Below are 16,114 nucleotides of genomic sequence, written 5' to 3' on the forward strand. Positions count from 1 at the left end.
ACGACCGAGTGCTTCTTCTCATTTCAGCAGCCAGCCTGGGCTTCATACAACTACTTCGACAGGATGGGACAAACGCTCTCTGCCTTGTGTTCCAACATGCCAGCTACACACCCACACCTGCCCAACGGACTACCGCGACCGGTTCAACTTCAGACGCAATCGTTCCGCGCCAACAGACCGAGTATCGCAGGACCTGATACCCCAGAGCCTCCGTATCCAATATTGCTGGAGGGTGTCGTCCAGCATGGTTTCGGCAGAGGCAGCAAAGACCTTGGATGTCCCACTGGTCAGTACTAGCAATGCTCGTTACGATGGGCGCGAGAATGACTGTATACACAGCCAATCTACCCGATGAATCGCTACCAGACATGGTAGCAGCAGTGAAACCCGGTGTATACTACGGGTATGCACAGGTACTTCCGTTAGAAGGACAGAAATCGCGCCTGCGACCCGAAGACCATCAAGTCTGGCCGATGGTCATGAGCCTTGGCTGGAATCCATTTTACAAGAACGAGCGTATGACTGCGGTATGCAGACCTGCGCGATAGGGTGCCCTCGTTTATCGCTCTTCCCCTCTCTTAGGAAATTCATGTCATGCACGAGTTTTCAGACGATTTTTACGGGTATAACATGAGAGCGTTGGTATTGGGCTACATTCGCCCCGAGTTGGACTACACGTCGCGTGGTAAGTGAGGTTGTAGCATATGCATCATTGTGACGCTCAATCGTAGCAACAGAGGCACTCATAGAGGACATAGAGATAGACAAGAAGGTGGCACTGGCTTCGTTAGTGAGGCCAGGATACAAGTATACTTCAGATCCGTTCTTCAGCAATCATGACAAAGCCTAAACTCAGGACTCTTCATCGGCTCAGATTTCCTGAGTACATACCATAGATATCATATTTGATGCATGTCATGCCAGCCGAAAGAGACAGAAGTTATTGTATCGTCATGCACGATTCCTAGGATCCACAATAGAGTAACTATAGAGTAACCAGGACTGAAAACTCTCATGAGCGTCGGACTAGAAACAATAATCGGGGAACTGACCTAGGACTAGAGTCGTCTAGCCTTCTTGGCTCTCGTACCACCAACCTTTATAGGTGTCCTGTCCTCCACCTCCGTGACCAACGGGCGCACCTTCTCTCCTTCGCTGGTTAAAAATATTTGCTCGACGGCCGTCCTACCCTTGCCAAACCCCCTGAGATGAACGGAAAGCGTTATTGGCCCTTTTTCTTGGATTATTTCTTCTACCCTACGAAACGCGTGCACCGCGCACTGATAGCCCGCTTCCTGAGTGCTCCTGTTTACACCCTTGAAACGACAGCTTCCTCCAGACCACCACCCCCGTGGGATAGGACGTCCCTTTGGATCAGCGAGGTAGATCTTGGTGTTGTTCGCGGAGAAGTGAGCATGGAAGTGGTATTTTGGTGGCTCTGCAGCTTGCCTGTTCGGTAGGGGCTTTGAAGGCACGACTGGATTTTCGTGGTTCCACTCAGATGGGCCCTTCGGACGGACCTCTGGTGCGACCGGACGCGGTCTGTCTACGCCCATGTCGGCAAATATGTCACCGGAGAAAACTGAGGCTCTGGAGGCTGCCACGTGAATATTTCTTGGTTTCTGAAGGGCCAGCTGCGACACCCGCAGCACGGATGACCGTAAAGACATGGCTGTAAGTGGTGCAGCAGCAGACACTGCTGCTCAGTCTCGGACGCGTTTGGCCGTGAGAAGAAGAACGACACCACCGCTTTTCCATTTCGGACACCACCGGAATTCCACCATCTCTCCAGCAAAAACTATACGCCATGGCCGTGAGTACGCAGGAACCTCTCGTTAGCAGCTTCTGAATGTGTGTCCTACCCAGTTTGCCAACGCTTTCTACAACACGATAGTTAAGCGCAATAGTGAGACCGAAAGCCTGCACTTCAAATGACGCGTGTATGAACATTTTTTCCCCCTCCTTTCCTTCACCAGGCGTTTTTGTTCCCGCCATCTTTGCTGGTGCGTTCGCATTCAACATCGGCTTTGACATTGCCGTATCGAAATTCTGGGATCATTGGAACAGAGGCGTAAGTAACCGATGCGCTACGTTCCTGTGTGGACGCCTTCCCGCTCACCCTCCACGTTTTCTCTACTTTGCAACAGCGGCAATGGAAGGATATCCGCGGTCGTTATATTCAAGATGCTGACGAGTCGTAAAGACCATGTTTCATTTTGCCTAATATACTGTCCTCCTGTCAACGTTTCACAGTAGTGCCTGTGGTGACTTATGAGTCTTGGAACAAATGTCAAGCACCAAGTCAGCGTCATCATATCTGAATCGATTTCCTACGTTCAGGAACCAGAAGTGACTCGAAGCTCTAAGTCTGCCGCGTGCAACTGTTGACAGTCCTGCTCTGGAGACCTGACCAAACACCGTCATATGTTGACAGGTGGTGGCTGGGAAGGAGCATGAGATGGTCAAAGCGATACATGTATATGTAAGTGAATTGATAGGATACGATGCAAAGGATGCACAGAGTGTGTATGTATGATAGCAACGAGAAATCTAGCGACACGACTTAATGATGCGGATGGGGCTAAAGGAGAACAAAGATAGCACAAACAAGCTAATGAAGGGGAAAGAAAACAACGAAAGGAGAAAAAAAAAAAAAAACTCGACAGAGGAAGAAATGCACAGGAACACATGAATGAAGAAGGAATAGCACGAAAAATGACACCGACCAAGAAGGTATAAATTGCGGCGGTAATAGAGCCTAAAAGGTTGACAAAGCTTCATCATGTGGACAGCATGCCAGGGTCCTCGTCCGATGCGATGGTCCCAAAAATTTCGACAAACACCTCCTTGCCTTCGGTTGGCAGAGGTGGGAGCTCCGAGACGTTTACTGCAGGGTCATCCCTTGACAATTTCATTCTCCGCATACGTTCCTCATTCCAGATCTTTTCGAGAGCCTCCGTTAAGTTCTTCAGCCCAAACAGAAACCCACGGTCGGGCTCCTCTGGATAGTGAGGTGGGAATCGTGCGTAGATAATGCCTGTCTCCTCGTCTACTTCCGCTTGGTACCCCTTCGAACTCGACACCTGGTGGATAACCCTGCGATCTGCCGGTGGCGGATACGGGGCCCAATCATGTCCGGTCGTCGTGTGCGCGAAGTCGACAATGCGGACGTTGACTTCCCCGCGCCTGCGCTTGCCACTCGATCGCTTCGCTGCTGGACCAAACAACAAGTCTTCGCTATGGGATCGCCTGAGGGATGAGCTCTTGCCGTTGCCAGCAGAGCCCGCGCTAGCTCGTTTCAACGACTCGCCTCTCTTATTGCGCGGCGATAACTGCTCCTCTGCGGACATCCGAAAACTTTCCAGTACATCGCGTTCTCCGTCGTATATGAGAAGGAGACTACAGCCATAGAACCGAAATCCTTTAAGGCGATTGATGATCCGTGCGAGCGCATACAACTTTTGGAGCAAAATAGGAATTTGCCACACTAACAAATGCTCCCCATCATGGAGGAAAGAAGCAAGCACAGATGGAAAGTCTTCCGCACGAATGTCACGGCCCCTGTACTTATCTTGTGTCACATATGATTGAGTGACATTGTTCCATACCTTCATAGGCATTCATCAGCGAGCGCTCGACCAACATTCCCTACGCCGTCGACTCACCTGCATACCGCACACCCGCACCCCAAGAGGTCGGCTCGTTGTACGATCACATTTCTTACGCTGACTTTTCTTCTTCGACGACGTCGCATCCATCCCGTACTGCCGCGTCCCCATCTTCAGATCCAGCACGCATGAATGCCTCAATCGACCCGTGAGATCCTCCATGAGGATGAAGTGATGCTGGCGTGTGATCGAGTCATCGCTGCGGTTGCGAGATAGTGGCCTACTCGGGAGGGGAGAGACGGTACGTATCGGTGGCGCGGTTAAGTTGAACGATCGCGAACGACTCCTTCCACGCGAGAAGGAAGGTCCTAGCCCGAGTTCTTTCTCCCTCGACAACCTCGCAAGGTCCACCCCGCCACCCAAATTACTGAAATCTAGATCGGCACCAGTATCCTGTCCTTCATTTCCGCCCATCGCGCTTTCGCTCTGTACTCGTCGGACGGTTGGCACCGGATAACTCTCCTGCCTCAGTTGCTCAATGGGCCACGTGCGTAAGGTCGACGGAGGTAGACGAGTGACCACACCCATGGCGTGGCCCGTTGACAAGGTTGGCTCGTTTTCGTCCTCCACCTTAGCTGCGCAAGAAGACAAACATCGCTTTCCGCGACGCTGGAAACGTCGTAGTATGGTATTGAAGACGTGATCCTTCAACTTCGTATTCACGGTCGTCGAACCTGTACCTCCAAACCAGCCCGGCGTCGATGACGGGGAAACACTTGATTCAGAAGGAAACCGACGCAAGTCACGGCCAGAAGCTTCGCCATCCAGCGATCCCCGGGCAAACGTCGGTTGGGAACCTACGGGAACGGACCCACCGGGGAGGTATGAAGCGGATTCGGCTGTAAAAGTGGGGACGGTCGCATGGCGTGCAAGGGGACTACGCTTGAACGACGGTGATATTCGCTCGTTTAATATCAGGGCAGGACTCGATGCCGTCGCGGTGTTGACGTGCGTCGGACCCAGGCGATCCCGGCCAATGAGGGACGGTGTAGAAGAATACGGCTGTGAGTATGAGCGGTTCTGCAAGTTGTTCGTACTGAACATCCACTTGGGGACGATATGTCTGTTTCGATCCAGGACAACCTCGGGCATCTCTGCCTCACCCGACTCCATGTCTTCTGCGCCGTCTTCCTCTGGCAGGTCTGGAGGGATAGAGTGCGATACGGCGTCCCTCGGATGATCATGCAAACCTTCACCCTTCCACTTCTGCGCGACAGACGAATACTGGAACTGGCGCTTGTGCAATCGGTGTAGTGGAAAGGTCTGCGGTTGGTGGGGTGACCGAACCCTTCGATACACGTCGATACGTGACGAGCATAACTCCTAGGTAGCGAGGGATGAAGGCTAGTAGTGGTGGAGCCTCTTGTTCTACTGCCTCGTAGAATTGGTTTTCCCGTGAAACAAGAGGCTTAGGCGGAGGGAGTGAGCAACATTCCAAAGGAAAAAGTAACAGGACTTACCTTGCAGAGTGCCCTCTTGGTGAACTTGTATATGGCACTATGTCCGCCGACTTGATTCCGGAACGGTCGGAGAGGGATATGTGGTAGGCTCTCTTGTGAGTCGCTGAACGTCATGTCCAAATAATCACCATTCCAGGGATCAGGACCGTCCGTGAATTCCTCACGCTCTTTGTATCGCGGCAACGAGCGTTTAGCCTCATCATCCGAAAGTGAAGAAAATGCATCTGGGGAGGCAGGATGCTCTGACGTTCCGGATGTAATGGAAGCATCTGACGTAATTGACGAGGTTTCCCAAGCTGACTCTTCGTCTGTGGACCATGGCGAACAGGGTCGGCGGTCGGACGGAATGAACGGTGGAGGAGAGGCGGCCAGCGAACCGTACGGCGTATGGGTATGAGTGAGCAAGTGCGATTGTAGTGATTCGGGTTCTAGAGAGTGTCGCTGGTGAGTTTCGGAGGTGTGATGCTGTGGGAGAACAACACCACGATCAGAAGGAAAATTATAGAGGGCTAGGGGAGGGATATGAGTTGTAGGACAACGCGAAGGAGACGGCGATGGTGTATATCCTCTAGAACGAGGGCGAATGCAAGGTGACGGTGGGGCACGATTGGATGAACGTTCAGGGGTGTTAAGTTGGTGGCTGAAAACGGTTCCGGGAACGTCGGACGCCCTGTCTCGACGTCTACCACGTGTGTAAGACTCTGTATGTGAGGTGATTTCTCTACACCGCTGAGATGGATCACCGAAAGGCGGATCACGAGTGGTCAGTCTTACATCTGGATCGCTGGACAGATCAGGTTCCTTGCTAATATCGAGTGTCTTGACGCGCTCTAGGGCCGTCGAACTGCGTTCTCTCCTGATTGCGGCCGTCTCCGGATCTGGCCAATCAGCGCGTTTAACAAATTCATATTTTGCCTCTGCGACGTTTTCGACGTGATGGGAGGTGGAATGTCGGCAAAGATTGGTAACCGCATCAGTGTTAGGGTTGTCTCGAAAATCGGAGATAGGGGCAGACTCTTTGAAGAGTTGAAGGGATTCTGCGACCTTGCGACCTATGCCTGCGCTGGGGAGTGGTTGGGAGGCGACAGTTGGAGAATTGCTGGCGGAGGAAAAAGAAGAGCCAGATGAGGAGGAGAATCTACGCGTCAGTGACGGTGGCTGTTGTGCCAGTAGGACTGAACGATCGGTGGTAGCATCACGCTGGGAGGAAGGTAAGGTGAGGGCGCGTTGACTCCTGGGAGGCCCAGAGCATTTAGGTGGCGACGGAAGTGTTGGACAGGGTATGTCATCGGACTGCTTAGTGGACCACTGTACTGTATAGGATACGGAACGTCGGAAAGGTGGTTGTTGTGGCTCGACGTTGCTGTTTGGCAAGGAGTAATGGTGGCGCTGAGGTGAGGAGTTTACGGTATGAGAGCCGGATGGAGGCGGAGACGGCGGAAAGTGATAATAATGATGCATGATGTCTGCCGAGTCGAGTCAGGATCAAATTTCCGAAGAGAAAACGTAGACAGACGTTACCCTCTGAGAAGTGGGTGGGTGTGGGGAAGAAGGGCGCAGATTGAAGTAATACCCAGTTTTTTATGTATTCAACAGAGAGAATGGCCTGGACGCAAACGGAGAGACTCAGTTAGGTTTTGTGATTTCATGACGATATATTGGCGGAAGACACGTGCCACCCTTCGTCCAATTATCTCTGATGACTAAGCAGCCTTTCCGGTGAAACCACTCGGACACAAAAGACAAGATAGTCAAGAACGACCCGTCTAAAATGAAACGAGTGGTCGAAGCAAACCTTTAATCTTGGGGGGGCAGTCCAGTCAATCCATACAGATGTTGATGGGCTCGGCCCCTTTTCTACCGAACCGGGGTTAGCGGTGCCACGGGTCCCCGCGCACGTTCGTCCTCGACTGCGTCAACATTCGTTGCCTCTTCTCTCACCACCATCACACGGATCACCCCGTACATCCCCCGCACACACCTCTTTCTTCTCGGAGCCTCTCCAAACGGAATCCCGCCAGCAGTATGCCACGTCTTCTACTTCCTTTGCGGCCCTTTTATCATATCTTGGCAACTGCCCCTTGTTGCAACCATATCTTACAGTGAACGTATCTTTCCCCATGCCATCGGTGGTCCAGGACTCGCCTTCCAATTCGCCTCGTTATCTCCTTTCAGCATGTCCATTTGGGTAGACGCATCCCACTCCCATCACCCATGGTTTTGCAAATTCATATCGGTACCAAGGTGATAGAGCGCAGTCTTGACTACTCAAAGTCTCGTATGGTATGGGTATTTTCTCTCCCCTAGGTACAGCATTACTTCCTGGCCGAGCACGGACAGCTCTTGCCTTTCTTATCTACTCCCAAGCCAAACCCTTTTCCCGACACAATATCTAAGTGCTGACCAACATGTCAGTCTGATCTGGCCATCCACCCCAACGTAAACATCGCGTGATGGATAAGTAACGCCTAATATCTTACTCCCTGGAGTTTATCTTTACGTCTTCCACATCTTGCGCACTAGCAGACCGCTGCCTCATGTGAGTCAGTCTGCAGTCCGAGGGCCACACGACTTGCCATTTTCGGCCCTCCGGTGTCGCTCTCACCCGGTTTCCATCCTTCTACCCATACGTACGTGAGCGTCGCGTAGATTCTCGGCTTTTCCAACATCTGGGAAACAGCTACGCGGCTGTTAACAACTCTTTCGCACTTGAGCGAGCCCTCTCATTGGCCAACAAGTGTCTTAGCGAGTCTTACGACAAGTCACTTCCAAACGGAGGCAGGTATAACCTGCTCATTCCCTCAGGTAGTTTTGCAGATGAAGGAGTTGGTACCCCATAAAGCTTATTTTATTCTCAACGAGTCAATTCCAACATGTCTTAGTAAAGCGGTGGCATGGCTGAGTCATTACAGATTGTTGCGGTTAAAATTTTCGAGCTCCGACCGAGGGTATATAAATTGCTTCGTTTGTCAGTGTTTATATATTTGCCTCTTCCTCCTTGACTAGTACAAGCATATAACCTCGACTTTGTGGGGTGTTCTGTAGAAACTCTTACTCCTGGTGTAGGTCAACTTTAGCAGTGGTTGACATCACTGTGCTAAACCATTGTCAAAGCATTGCCAGTGCTGCAAGAGATCTTGTAGGGTTATGCTGGGCTTGATATCTAGCAAGGCATTAATGACAAGTGTTACAGTATTCATGGCTGCTGATCACTCAGCTGCATTGTCCTTTGCTAGGCCTGCAAGAAGTCATCTGTGTTCCCACAGTGATCTTGCTGGGAAGTATGGTGGACATGATTCTTCCATGTCAACCAATTGTCAGACAGCAGCTAGAGTACAATTACAAGTAAACACAAGGCACCTTGCTACTCATCATATCCAAGCATACCATCAACAATCATTGGATATACCTTCATGTGAGCTTTCCTTCATAGTCCATTCTCAGTATCTCACTTGGTGATGATATCTGGATACCAGCACAATGTCAAAAAGAATACCATGTCCATGATTCCCATCTCTCATCTACTCTATACAAAACAGAAGTATCAAAGGTATGGTTGCATAACTTGGTGGTCATCTACACATGACTGAACATGGGTGCAGCACAGTTTGTCACAGTCACCCCCAAAGGTAGCACAGCCTCATGGAGTGTTGGGAAAAAGAAAGGCAGAGGTGCTGGGTTTGGAACAACCCAAAGTCATCAGATCCCACCTAGCTCTGCAAGAGGGGCAAGTGCCTGATGGACTTGGTACCTTGGAAGTTGGTGGGGAGGAAATGAACTTGGACTCTGAGGGTGACAACCTTGGCATTTTCACTAACATGCCACCTGCACTACCCTTGCCAGCCAATGTTGCAGATTTCCCAGAAATCAGTCATCTGCCTCCTATGAAGGGGGAAAGTTCAGGACATGATGGAGGGACTCTTCCCCTTCCCATTCCTGCTGCTGCCAGCCTCAGCAAACCAGTTGATACTAGCAGAGGACAAAAACTTTCAAGATCCTGCAAGGACAAACAATCACACCACAGATCTTGCAGCATCAGTACAACAGCATCAGGCAGTTCCATTTCACTGGAGAAGACACAGGCTCCCCCTGTTGAAAGCCCACAGGATGAGGAAGAAGAACAGAGGGGAGGCACGAAACTTGCCAGATTCATTCAACAAGTGCAGGAATGGGCAGATATGCTAGAGGACATCCGAGCTGCACAGGGGTGGGACACTTACTTTCGAGATATTTGGTGATGAAGCAGTGAGCAGTGTCACTATCTCTCCGCAGATAAACTGACTTAGGGGTATTTTGCAGACAGACTGCCCGAAACTGTTGAATATTTTGCAAGAGATTGACGCCAAGAAGAATTGGATCACGGAGCAAGAAGCGAAATCTACTCGCCTTGCAAAAATTTTGAACTTGGTGCTCAAGACTTGTGATGCTGTGGACGAGGCACAGACTGTGCGCATTGGACGGCGCATTCTAGACAATTTCGCACAGAGATTCCTGAACAGGAGATATCCCGGTGGAAGCGCTGGGAGTGGTGGGAACTGACGAATGTCAATGGGAAGCAGTAGTAGTGTGTCGTGACGACGTGAAAGGCAATGATGTTGTAGTCGAGCGCTTTCTGTCTGGACGTAGCTTATCTGATGATCTGATGGATGTGTTGAGCCAATACGCCGTTGGCTGCTGAGGCGCTGGCAGTGCTATTTCAAGATCACTCAGCCACTTTTATCATTGCACCACGGATTGAATCCCAATTTCCTTCAGCTTCTTTGGGGTTTGCAACATGAGAGCATTGCGTACCGCATGATTGAAAACGAATAACACTTACTCGAAAGTGGCCCGCTCCAGTTTGGAACCAGACCATATATCCAGCATTCACATACAAAGGGTAGCGCACTCACATCGAACGTGGCTGAAAAGCGCTGACGTGTCATCACTCTTATCAAACGATGTCCGATTAAAACGGCGCCCGTTGAGTCGGTGTTACGCAAAGAGACCGCCGAGAACATAAAGATAAAACCTAGATATGCGGATCAACAACCTAGGCAAAGCCTGACCTCGTTCAACATAACCTCATGAAATCTATCATACGTACGTCGTAAGGGGGGCACATGTCTATGGGGTGGAGAGTGCGTGTACAGTGATGTGGACGAAGGGTTGGCAAGAGAAATCGAGGGGATAGTGGCCATGTCCAACGAAGGTATGAAATGCGCGAATAGCTGGGTACGATATGTGTACTGATAAATAGAACAATGCATTGCGTTTGAGGTATGAATGAGAGCGATTGTGAGCGAGAAGTCGAAGTAGTGTCCGGACCCCGAAGCTATAAACATTCTAGGGATGTAAAGCCAGGCGACGAGTGTCAGGTGTGAGGAAAATTGCAACCGACTGTGAATGAAGACAAATGACGAACTGGTAGGACCAAACGAAAGCCAGCGGACGGCATCAGCGTGAAGAGCGGATGACCCCGCTGGGGCTAGCAGACGTCAATCTCGATGTCCTCGTCACCAGGCTGGACAACTTGTACGATGGATCCAGTGTTCATTGCGTCGTTGGCAAGCAGAGCCCCTTCTTTCACGGTGCGCATTGCGAGGGCATCAACCCGTCGCTTCTTCGCTACTCGCCCATCTTCAGCATCCTCATCGTCAACGATGATTATGGGACTCGCTGGTCGCTCAGGGCATTTCCCCGAGGTAGCAAGATAGGCGGAATGAATTGGTACCGGTACTGGAGGCCGGCTGTCCACAGATGCCGGAACAGTCTCCTTGATCCTCGAAGAATCCGATGCTGGGCGCTTAGTTCCGGCAATCTGAAAATCCGGCTGCGTGGCGAGTAACCCTTTCGAGGATGACGACGATGGTACGGGTGGCGACAATGCAGAAGTGGACGGAGGCTGCGGTTTGGGTGGGCCCTGACCACCTCGTGGAGGAAGGGGTGTCGTCGTAAATGGGCTGGACCGCTCAGCTCCCTCCGCTTTGTTCTCTCCTTTCTTATTGTTCTTCTCTCCGACAGCTTTGCGTTTCTTACGACGACCCATCCGTTCTTTGAGATATCGGACGATGTGTCCTTGCAGTACTTCCAATGCTCGTTGGGCACCCATTTCCTCAAGCGCCTTGAGCTGATCGGGGGTAAGCGAAGAAAAAATAAGAGGAGAAAGAACAAGCGAGTTATTGTGCAGAACGATCGGAGGTGGTTCTTCTGTCGAGCTCGTGGACGACGAAGGGTTCGATGAGGGGACTGTCCCTACCACGATCGGCAAGCAGACAGAAGCAGGAAGGGCAGAAAGAGGAGATGGAGCACCCGAGATCGACGCAGCCGGGGCCACGGGATCCGTGGCAGTTCCAGCGGCAGTTGACGGTTTCTTGTCTACTGGACCACCAATCCCCGACGACACGACCGGTTCCGCTTTCGGACCCTCTGACATAGTCATTCCACCCAACTCAATTGGCTGCGTCACCGCACCCGTTGTGGCTCTCGAAGGCAGTGGCAGAGGCGTAGAGGTAAGTGGTGGTGGTAACGGCCCGTTACTATTCTTCACGCTCCGTTTCAACGGGGGTTCCAAAGCGTTTACTTTCTTCTTCTTTCCATCCTTGCCACCAGCAGTCGGGGGAGCCTGACCCTGGTTGGCAGCTTGCGCCTGTGATTGGAGCTGGGCACGAGACTGAGCCTGAGCCTTTGCTTCTTGTTCCTCGAAGGTATGCTCAAACTGTTCGTCAACGGACCAGAAAAAACCTTTCCCGTGTTCACCCGTCGATCGTTCCATCTTCTTGAAAGCACGTCCAGAGGACAGATTATGACGAACAGAGTTCTGGAAAGAAAAGGTGAGTGGCGGACAAACTCAGATAGCAACAAAGCGGGAGAGACAAGGTCACAGCGATTCGGAGCCCACTGTACCCCTGGATTGAATCTAAACTTGGGACCCACCTCCCAGCCAGCTCCTTCATTGTACCTATACCAGTCGTAATTCTCCATCATCCAACCGCATATATCTTGCAGGGTTGCTTTTCCACCCATTGCCCTTATGGCACGATAGCAGAGTTGAGCATATGTGAGTGGGGGCTTTGGTGGCATAACCTCGGGTTTAGGCAGAGATTGTGCGAGCTTCTTGCGCTTCTTTGAGGTAGGAGCGGTGACAGTCGTGATGGATGATGTAGCGGCGCTCTTTGTAGTCGAACGCGAAATTGCGTTGGAATTCGGGAGGTGAGGTTCCGGGGAAGGAGAGCGCTTCGGTGGAGGGCGTGGTGGAGCTTCTCGTGGAGGCGGAGAATGGGAGGGGATGGACGATGGAGGGGAGATGGAGGTAATGTCGACGGACGGGGAGCGTGCACGGTGGATGGAAGAATTGGAGGACGGAGAGGGGGAATCTTGGGGTGCAGGAGGGGGCGGTAGGACGAAATGAAATGTGCGAGAGGCAATCTGTATTTGTGATCTAGAGGGGGCCCATAAGCCGACTGGCATCAGAAAGGGTGGGGGGGATGGGCAGAGGCGCACCTTTCGCCGAGTGGAACACGACTTCCAGCACCTGACCATACGCCATCAACCCATGCACCGTTCCTGCCGACGACGACGAGAACAAAGCGCTCCTCTTCCTCCTCGTACTCGATTCTGGCGTGCAGCCTCGACACGCTCTTCAAAGGGCCGAGGTCGACGTCAACTTGGCTGTGGCCCGAGGTAGGACCATCCGTGCCATTGACGGAAGAGGAGCCAGGTGGGATGCACCTACGACCGATGGTGACTGTCAAGGTCTGGAGGTAGAATGTGATGTTGGGAAACACAAGTGAGTAGTAAGCGCTGATCTTGGCTGGTGCGTCGTCGCCGTCTTGGGCATGGCTGCGAGCGAGGTCGTTGTAGGGCGTGGCAGGGGACACTACAGAAGGCGACATCGAGGACCGTCGACACCGTCTGTCCAGCATCCCAGCGTCTAGGGTGAGACACCCGGCAAATCCCGACCAGAGCACTCCGCACGTGACTTGTCCTCTCTCAAATATGTCATCGCTGGCAGAGAAGGCGACGAGCGAGGTCAGCTCTTTGGCTGACAAGGATGTCGATTCTACAGACACAGAGCTGAGGTATATGGCCTATGGTGCCCGTCTCCGCACCGCTGTCAGGGCTACTCATCGGTACATTGCATATGTGCGCACTCTTGCATTCGTAGACCCCGTCGCGAGATCATTGACCAGGACAGCCAGACCAGTGACGTTGGTGAAGCTTTTCGGCCCCTCGTCCCACCCACAGTCGTCAAGGCTGCATATGGTATCTCCTGGCTATACCTCTCTGCGTAAGTACGTGGCCTTTTGCCAATTTGTCCTCGGTTTACAACAACCTCGCAGCGATGTCTCTTATGAGGCATACAAGGCCCACAGACGTGGTCCATCTCCAAGTGAGGTAGCACATTTATCTGAACCGACACGCATTGGATTAGTCGCTGTCAAACGTGCGCTGTTTCAGAGTATCGCTAGCATGTGAGTTTGAACTCCACTTCCACGTTCGTGCCTTGGTTCGTGCGGTGGTGCAACGTGTTCTCTTTTCCCTTCAAGTTTCAACCCTCGGGCATCGGTTGCGCGCGGGGTCCTTGCACTTTTAAAAAAGATCCTGCTGTTTTTTGCTCGACTGCGTTTGGCACAGTTACTTTTCGCCATTACTTTCCCCTATACTCACTTATCTACTCTCCTCGGACTTACACTTTACCATTCAGGGCCCTTCCCGCATTTACCATCCATACGATCGTCGCCCGCTCCAAACCCGTCTTTTCACGATCCAAGCATCCCCGCTTGCGCACGTGGGGCCCAACGGCCCTAGGACTGTCAGTCGTACCGATCCTCCCCTATCTATTCGACAAACCCGTCGAGCACGCCATCGATCGTGCCTGGGAGTGGATGGCGGCCCGTGCATTTGCTAACAGGGTCGCAAAGAAAGAGGGAGCAAGACAAGAAGGGGACGATGCTCGCGGATAACTAATTCTAGGCAGTCGACTTCCCAGCTTATACTATACCTCATCTTGCCGCACTACTCCCCTGATTTAAAGCACTATCCACAGAAAGATACCATCACTGCGGACACGTATTCGGGCGAGAACGATTGAAGTATGACTACGTAAGTATTTGCGACAAATGCTGCGGAACGTGCGGTATGTATCCCATGGTCGCAACCTCATACCATCCCTCTGTTGCGTCACACCTGCATGGAAACAAAAACGAACATACATTATACTCCTCACATCCCTATCGTCCTGCCTAGAGCGGCGGGAATGGACGACATGGAACTCGGAGGAATTACTCCGACCTCAGTGACAACTGCTGTGATATATGATGGCGGCGTGAGATCATAGAGTGGACATAACACCGAGAGACTGTGGCTCGTTTTGATGTCAGGGTTATGACGAGAGGAGTGGCAGGACGTGGGGAAAGGGGTGGGCGCTGCATCCAAAATGAGCGAAACACGACGAAGAAGTCCACGTGAAATTTACCAAGCTCGTTCTTACTGAAACTATCCCATCGAACGGTTTCCGACCACTTGTAGGTCTCACAGCAAACTACGACTGGCACATTGTGCGCTTTGGCCATCATCGCTACCGTAGCTGTTCCCGCCCTCGAGAAAACAGCACCATTAGCGTGGATCGAGTGCGCGCCAACGAAGAGCGTCGTGGCGTGCGGGAGCACGGAAGGAAGGGATGGGAGTAGCAAGTATGTGCAAGGGATTGATACGGCTGTGAGCGCCTTGAGGAGAGCCTTGCCTGAGCACGTCCGTCAGATGCGTGGCAAGGGTGAGACCAAAGTATCAACACGTATACCTTCCAGCATAGGTCTGGAATCGACAATGATAACTGAAAATCTTTTATCGTCCTCCCAAGCACGTAAAAGAACTTTTTCCACTACAGATGATCTATCCCCCGCATAGTAAGCATCGCGCACACTATCTGTTGCAAGGCGGTGGTAGTAGTCACCTCGCATAGGTAAGAATGACATCTCCATCTTTGATTTTTTTTCCCGCTGTTTCTTGAATCACCTGGTCAGCGATAATGATTCTATCTCGGATGTAGTTATCGATCTTGGTGCAGAGTGCGTTCTTTGCCTAGTTTCGTGGGGTCATGAGAGGTGGAGGTGATCGGTAACATTGACTCACGTCCTGCTCGGGTAGATCTATATCCGAGCCGCTGATCTCTAGCTTCAGTTGTCGAATTGCGTTGCCCATTGTCACTGACATCGGGCGTGCCAAAACGAGGTGATTAATTTGGGGAGAGAGATGGGTCATGAGATGGCGAGAGAGAGTATTGTTCGGAGGTGTCACGTAGCCTTGGATGACCTGCACAATATTTCATAAACCAGCCTCCGATCGTCGCAGAAACGGAAGACATACTGCCTTGAAAGCAGTCAACATAGCGATACATCGTGCATTGGCTCCAGTGATCTTGAAGTCTGAAAACTGGAGTCCTACACGTATAATTGCGGGATGTACGTCACCCTTGGTGACACTGGGAGACTTTGGGAGGCCAAAATGCGAGAAGATGCGGAGACCGCGAGTCGTATCGTCGACCTGGGCATGTGTGTGAAGGTGGGATGTATCCTCTTGCTCCCCCTTGACGTGTTTCCCGTCTGCAGTCTTTCCGGACTTTTTGGCTGCGCTTGCAGGGGATTGTGTAGTGCCCTTAGCAGTTGGCGTTGCGCCTGGCTTGGTAGCCGGGGTACTTGGTCCGGAAGCCTTTGCGGCAGCCTTTGTGGCTCGCTGACGTTCTTGCAGTTCGCGACGCTCGGCCTTGGTCATCTGCTTCTGGGACTTGGGTCCACTGTCAGGGCTTGGGTTGGGATTACTCCCAGCGTTCTGTAGAGCGTTACTAGATGATCGTGCCCGACTGTGTTGCTGGGTGAACGACTGGATCGCCGGTTTGATGGGTGTCTGTGTGCTCGCTGTCTGCGTCATTGTCGTGCTCATCGTCGTCTGTTGTGATCAGCTGGGCTAGTCTCAGCATGACATCTACGTACTGCAACTGCGATCGAC

The 16,114-nt window shown here is 51.9% G+C and overlaps 7 protein-coding genes across 7 annotated transcripts; 3 read left to right on the forward strand and 4 right to left on the reverse strand.

Moving 5' to 3' along the window:
• The first annotated feature begins 47 nt into the window (after positions 1 to 47).
• Positions 48 to 1,017, forward strand: F5J12DRAFT_27996 (riboflavin kinase). Its single transcript, XM_051738723.1, has 4 exons — positions 48 to 286; positions 340 to 527; positions 583 to 685; positions 738 to 1,017. Exons 1-4 carry the CDS (start codon positions 64 to 66, stop codon positions 848 to 850), a joined length of 627 nt encoding a protein of 208 aa, XP_051605932.1. The 5' UTR covers positions 48 to 63; the 3' UTR covers positions 851 to 1,017.
• On the reverse strand, positions 610 to 1,781 carry F5J12DRAFT_793736 (uncharacterized protein). The gene is made up of 3 exons (XM_051743986.1): positions 1,053 to 1,781; positions 892 to 1,002; positions 610 to 825 (listed from the first exon to the last, which is right to left on the reverse strand). Exon 1 carries the CDS (start codon positions 1,668 to 1,670, stop codon positions 1,059 to 1,061), a length of 612 nt encoding a protein of 203 aa, XP_051605933.1. The 5' UTR covers positions 1,671 to 1,781; the 3' UTR covers positions 610 to 825; positions 892 to 1,002; positions 1,053 to 1,058.
• A 999-nt stretch (positions 1,782 to 2,780) lies between these two features.
• On the reverse strand, positions 2,781 to 6,589 carry F5J12DRAFT_902281 (SAICAR synthase-like protein; the record flags this gene model as incomplete). Its single annotated transcript, XM_051748278.1, has 6 exons — positions 2,781 to 3,608; positions 3,666 to 4,839; positions 4,865 to 5,076; positions 5,129 to 5,556; positions 5,611 to 6,303; positions 6,328 to 6,589. 6 exons carry the CDS (start codon positions 6,587 to 6,589, stop codon positions 2,781 to 2,783), a joined length of 3,597 nt encoding a protein of 1,198 aa, XP_051605934.1.
• Positions 6,590 to 8,117: 1,528 nt separating this feature from the next.
• On the forward strand, positions 8,118 to 9,891 carry F5J12DRAFT_793775 (uncharacterized protein). Its single transcript, XM_051743987.1, is given in 6 exon segments — positions 8,118 to 8,199; positions 8,210 to 8,543; positions 8,605 to 8,678; positions 8,731 to 9,288; positions 9,326 to 9,373; positions 9,428 to 9,891. The coding sequence occupies 5 exon segments, from the start codon at positions 8,276 to 8,278 to the stop codon at positions 9,665 to 9,667; spliced, it is 1,188 nt and encodes a 395-aa protein (XP_051605935.1). The 5' UTR covers positions 8,118 to 8,199; positions 8,210 to 8,275; the 3' UTR covers positions 9,668 to 9,891.
• A 704-nt stretch (positions 9,892 to 10,595) lies between these two features.
• F5J12DRAFT_887274 (uncharacterized protein) lies at positions 10,596 to 13,002 on the reverse strand (the record flags this gene model as incomplete). Its single annotated transcript, XM_051747185.1, has 3 exons — positions 10,596 to 11,927; positions 12,044 to 12,548; positions 12,611 to 13,002. The coding sequence occupies 3 exons, from the start codon at positions 13,000 to 13,002 to the stop codon at positions 10,596 to 10,598; spliced, it is 2,229 nt and encodes a 742-aa protein (XP_051605936.1).
• Positions 13,003 to 13,079: 77 nt separating this feature from the next.
• F5J12DRAFT_793785 (mitochondrial 18 KDa protein-domain-containing protein) lies at positions 13,080 to 14,172 on the forward strand. Its single transcript, XM_051743988.1, has 4 exons — positions 13,080 to 13,252; positions 13,309 to 13,397; positions 13,450 to 13,581; positions 13,815 to 14,172. The coding sequence occupies exons 1-4, from the start codon at positions 13,106 to 13,108 to the stop codon at positions 14,071 to 14,073; spliced, it is 627 nt and encodes a 208-aa protein (XP_051605937.1). The 5' UTR covers positions 13,080 to 13,105; the 3' UTR covers positions 14,074 to 14,172.
• F5J12DRAFT_793787 (eukaryotic translation initiation factor 2B delta subunit) lies at positions 14,173 to 16,108 on the reverse strand. The gene is made up of 6 exons (XM_051743989.1): positions 15,476 to 16,108; positions 15,242 to 15,421; positions 15,063 to 15,190; positions 14,910 to 15,001; positions 14,586 to 14,852; positions 14,173 to 14,535 (listed from the first exon to the last, which is right to left on the reverse strand). The coding sequence occupies exons 1-6, from the start codon at positions 16,046 to 16,048 to the stop codon at positions 14,333 to 14,335; spliced, it is 1,443 nt and encodes a 480-aa protein (XP_051605938.1). The 5' UTR covers positions 16,049 to 16,108; the 3' UTR covers positions 14,173 to 14,332.
• Positions 16,109 to 16,114: the final 6 nt, after the last annotated feature.

Source organism: Pisolithus orientalis (genome assembly GCF_024613125.1).
Source record: "Pisolithus orientalis strain OTSU chromosome Unknown F5J12scaffold_1, whole genome shotgun sequence".
NCBI lineage: Eukaryota > Fungi > Basidiomycota > Agaricomycetes > Boletales > Pisolithaceae > Pisolithus > Pisolithus orientalis.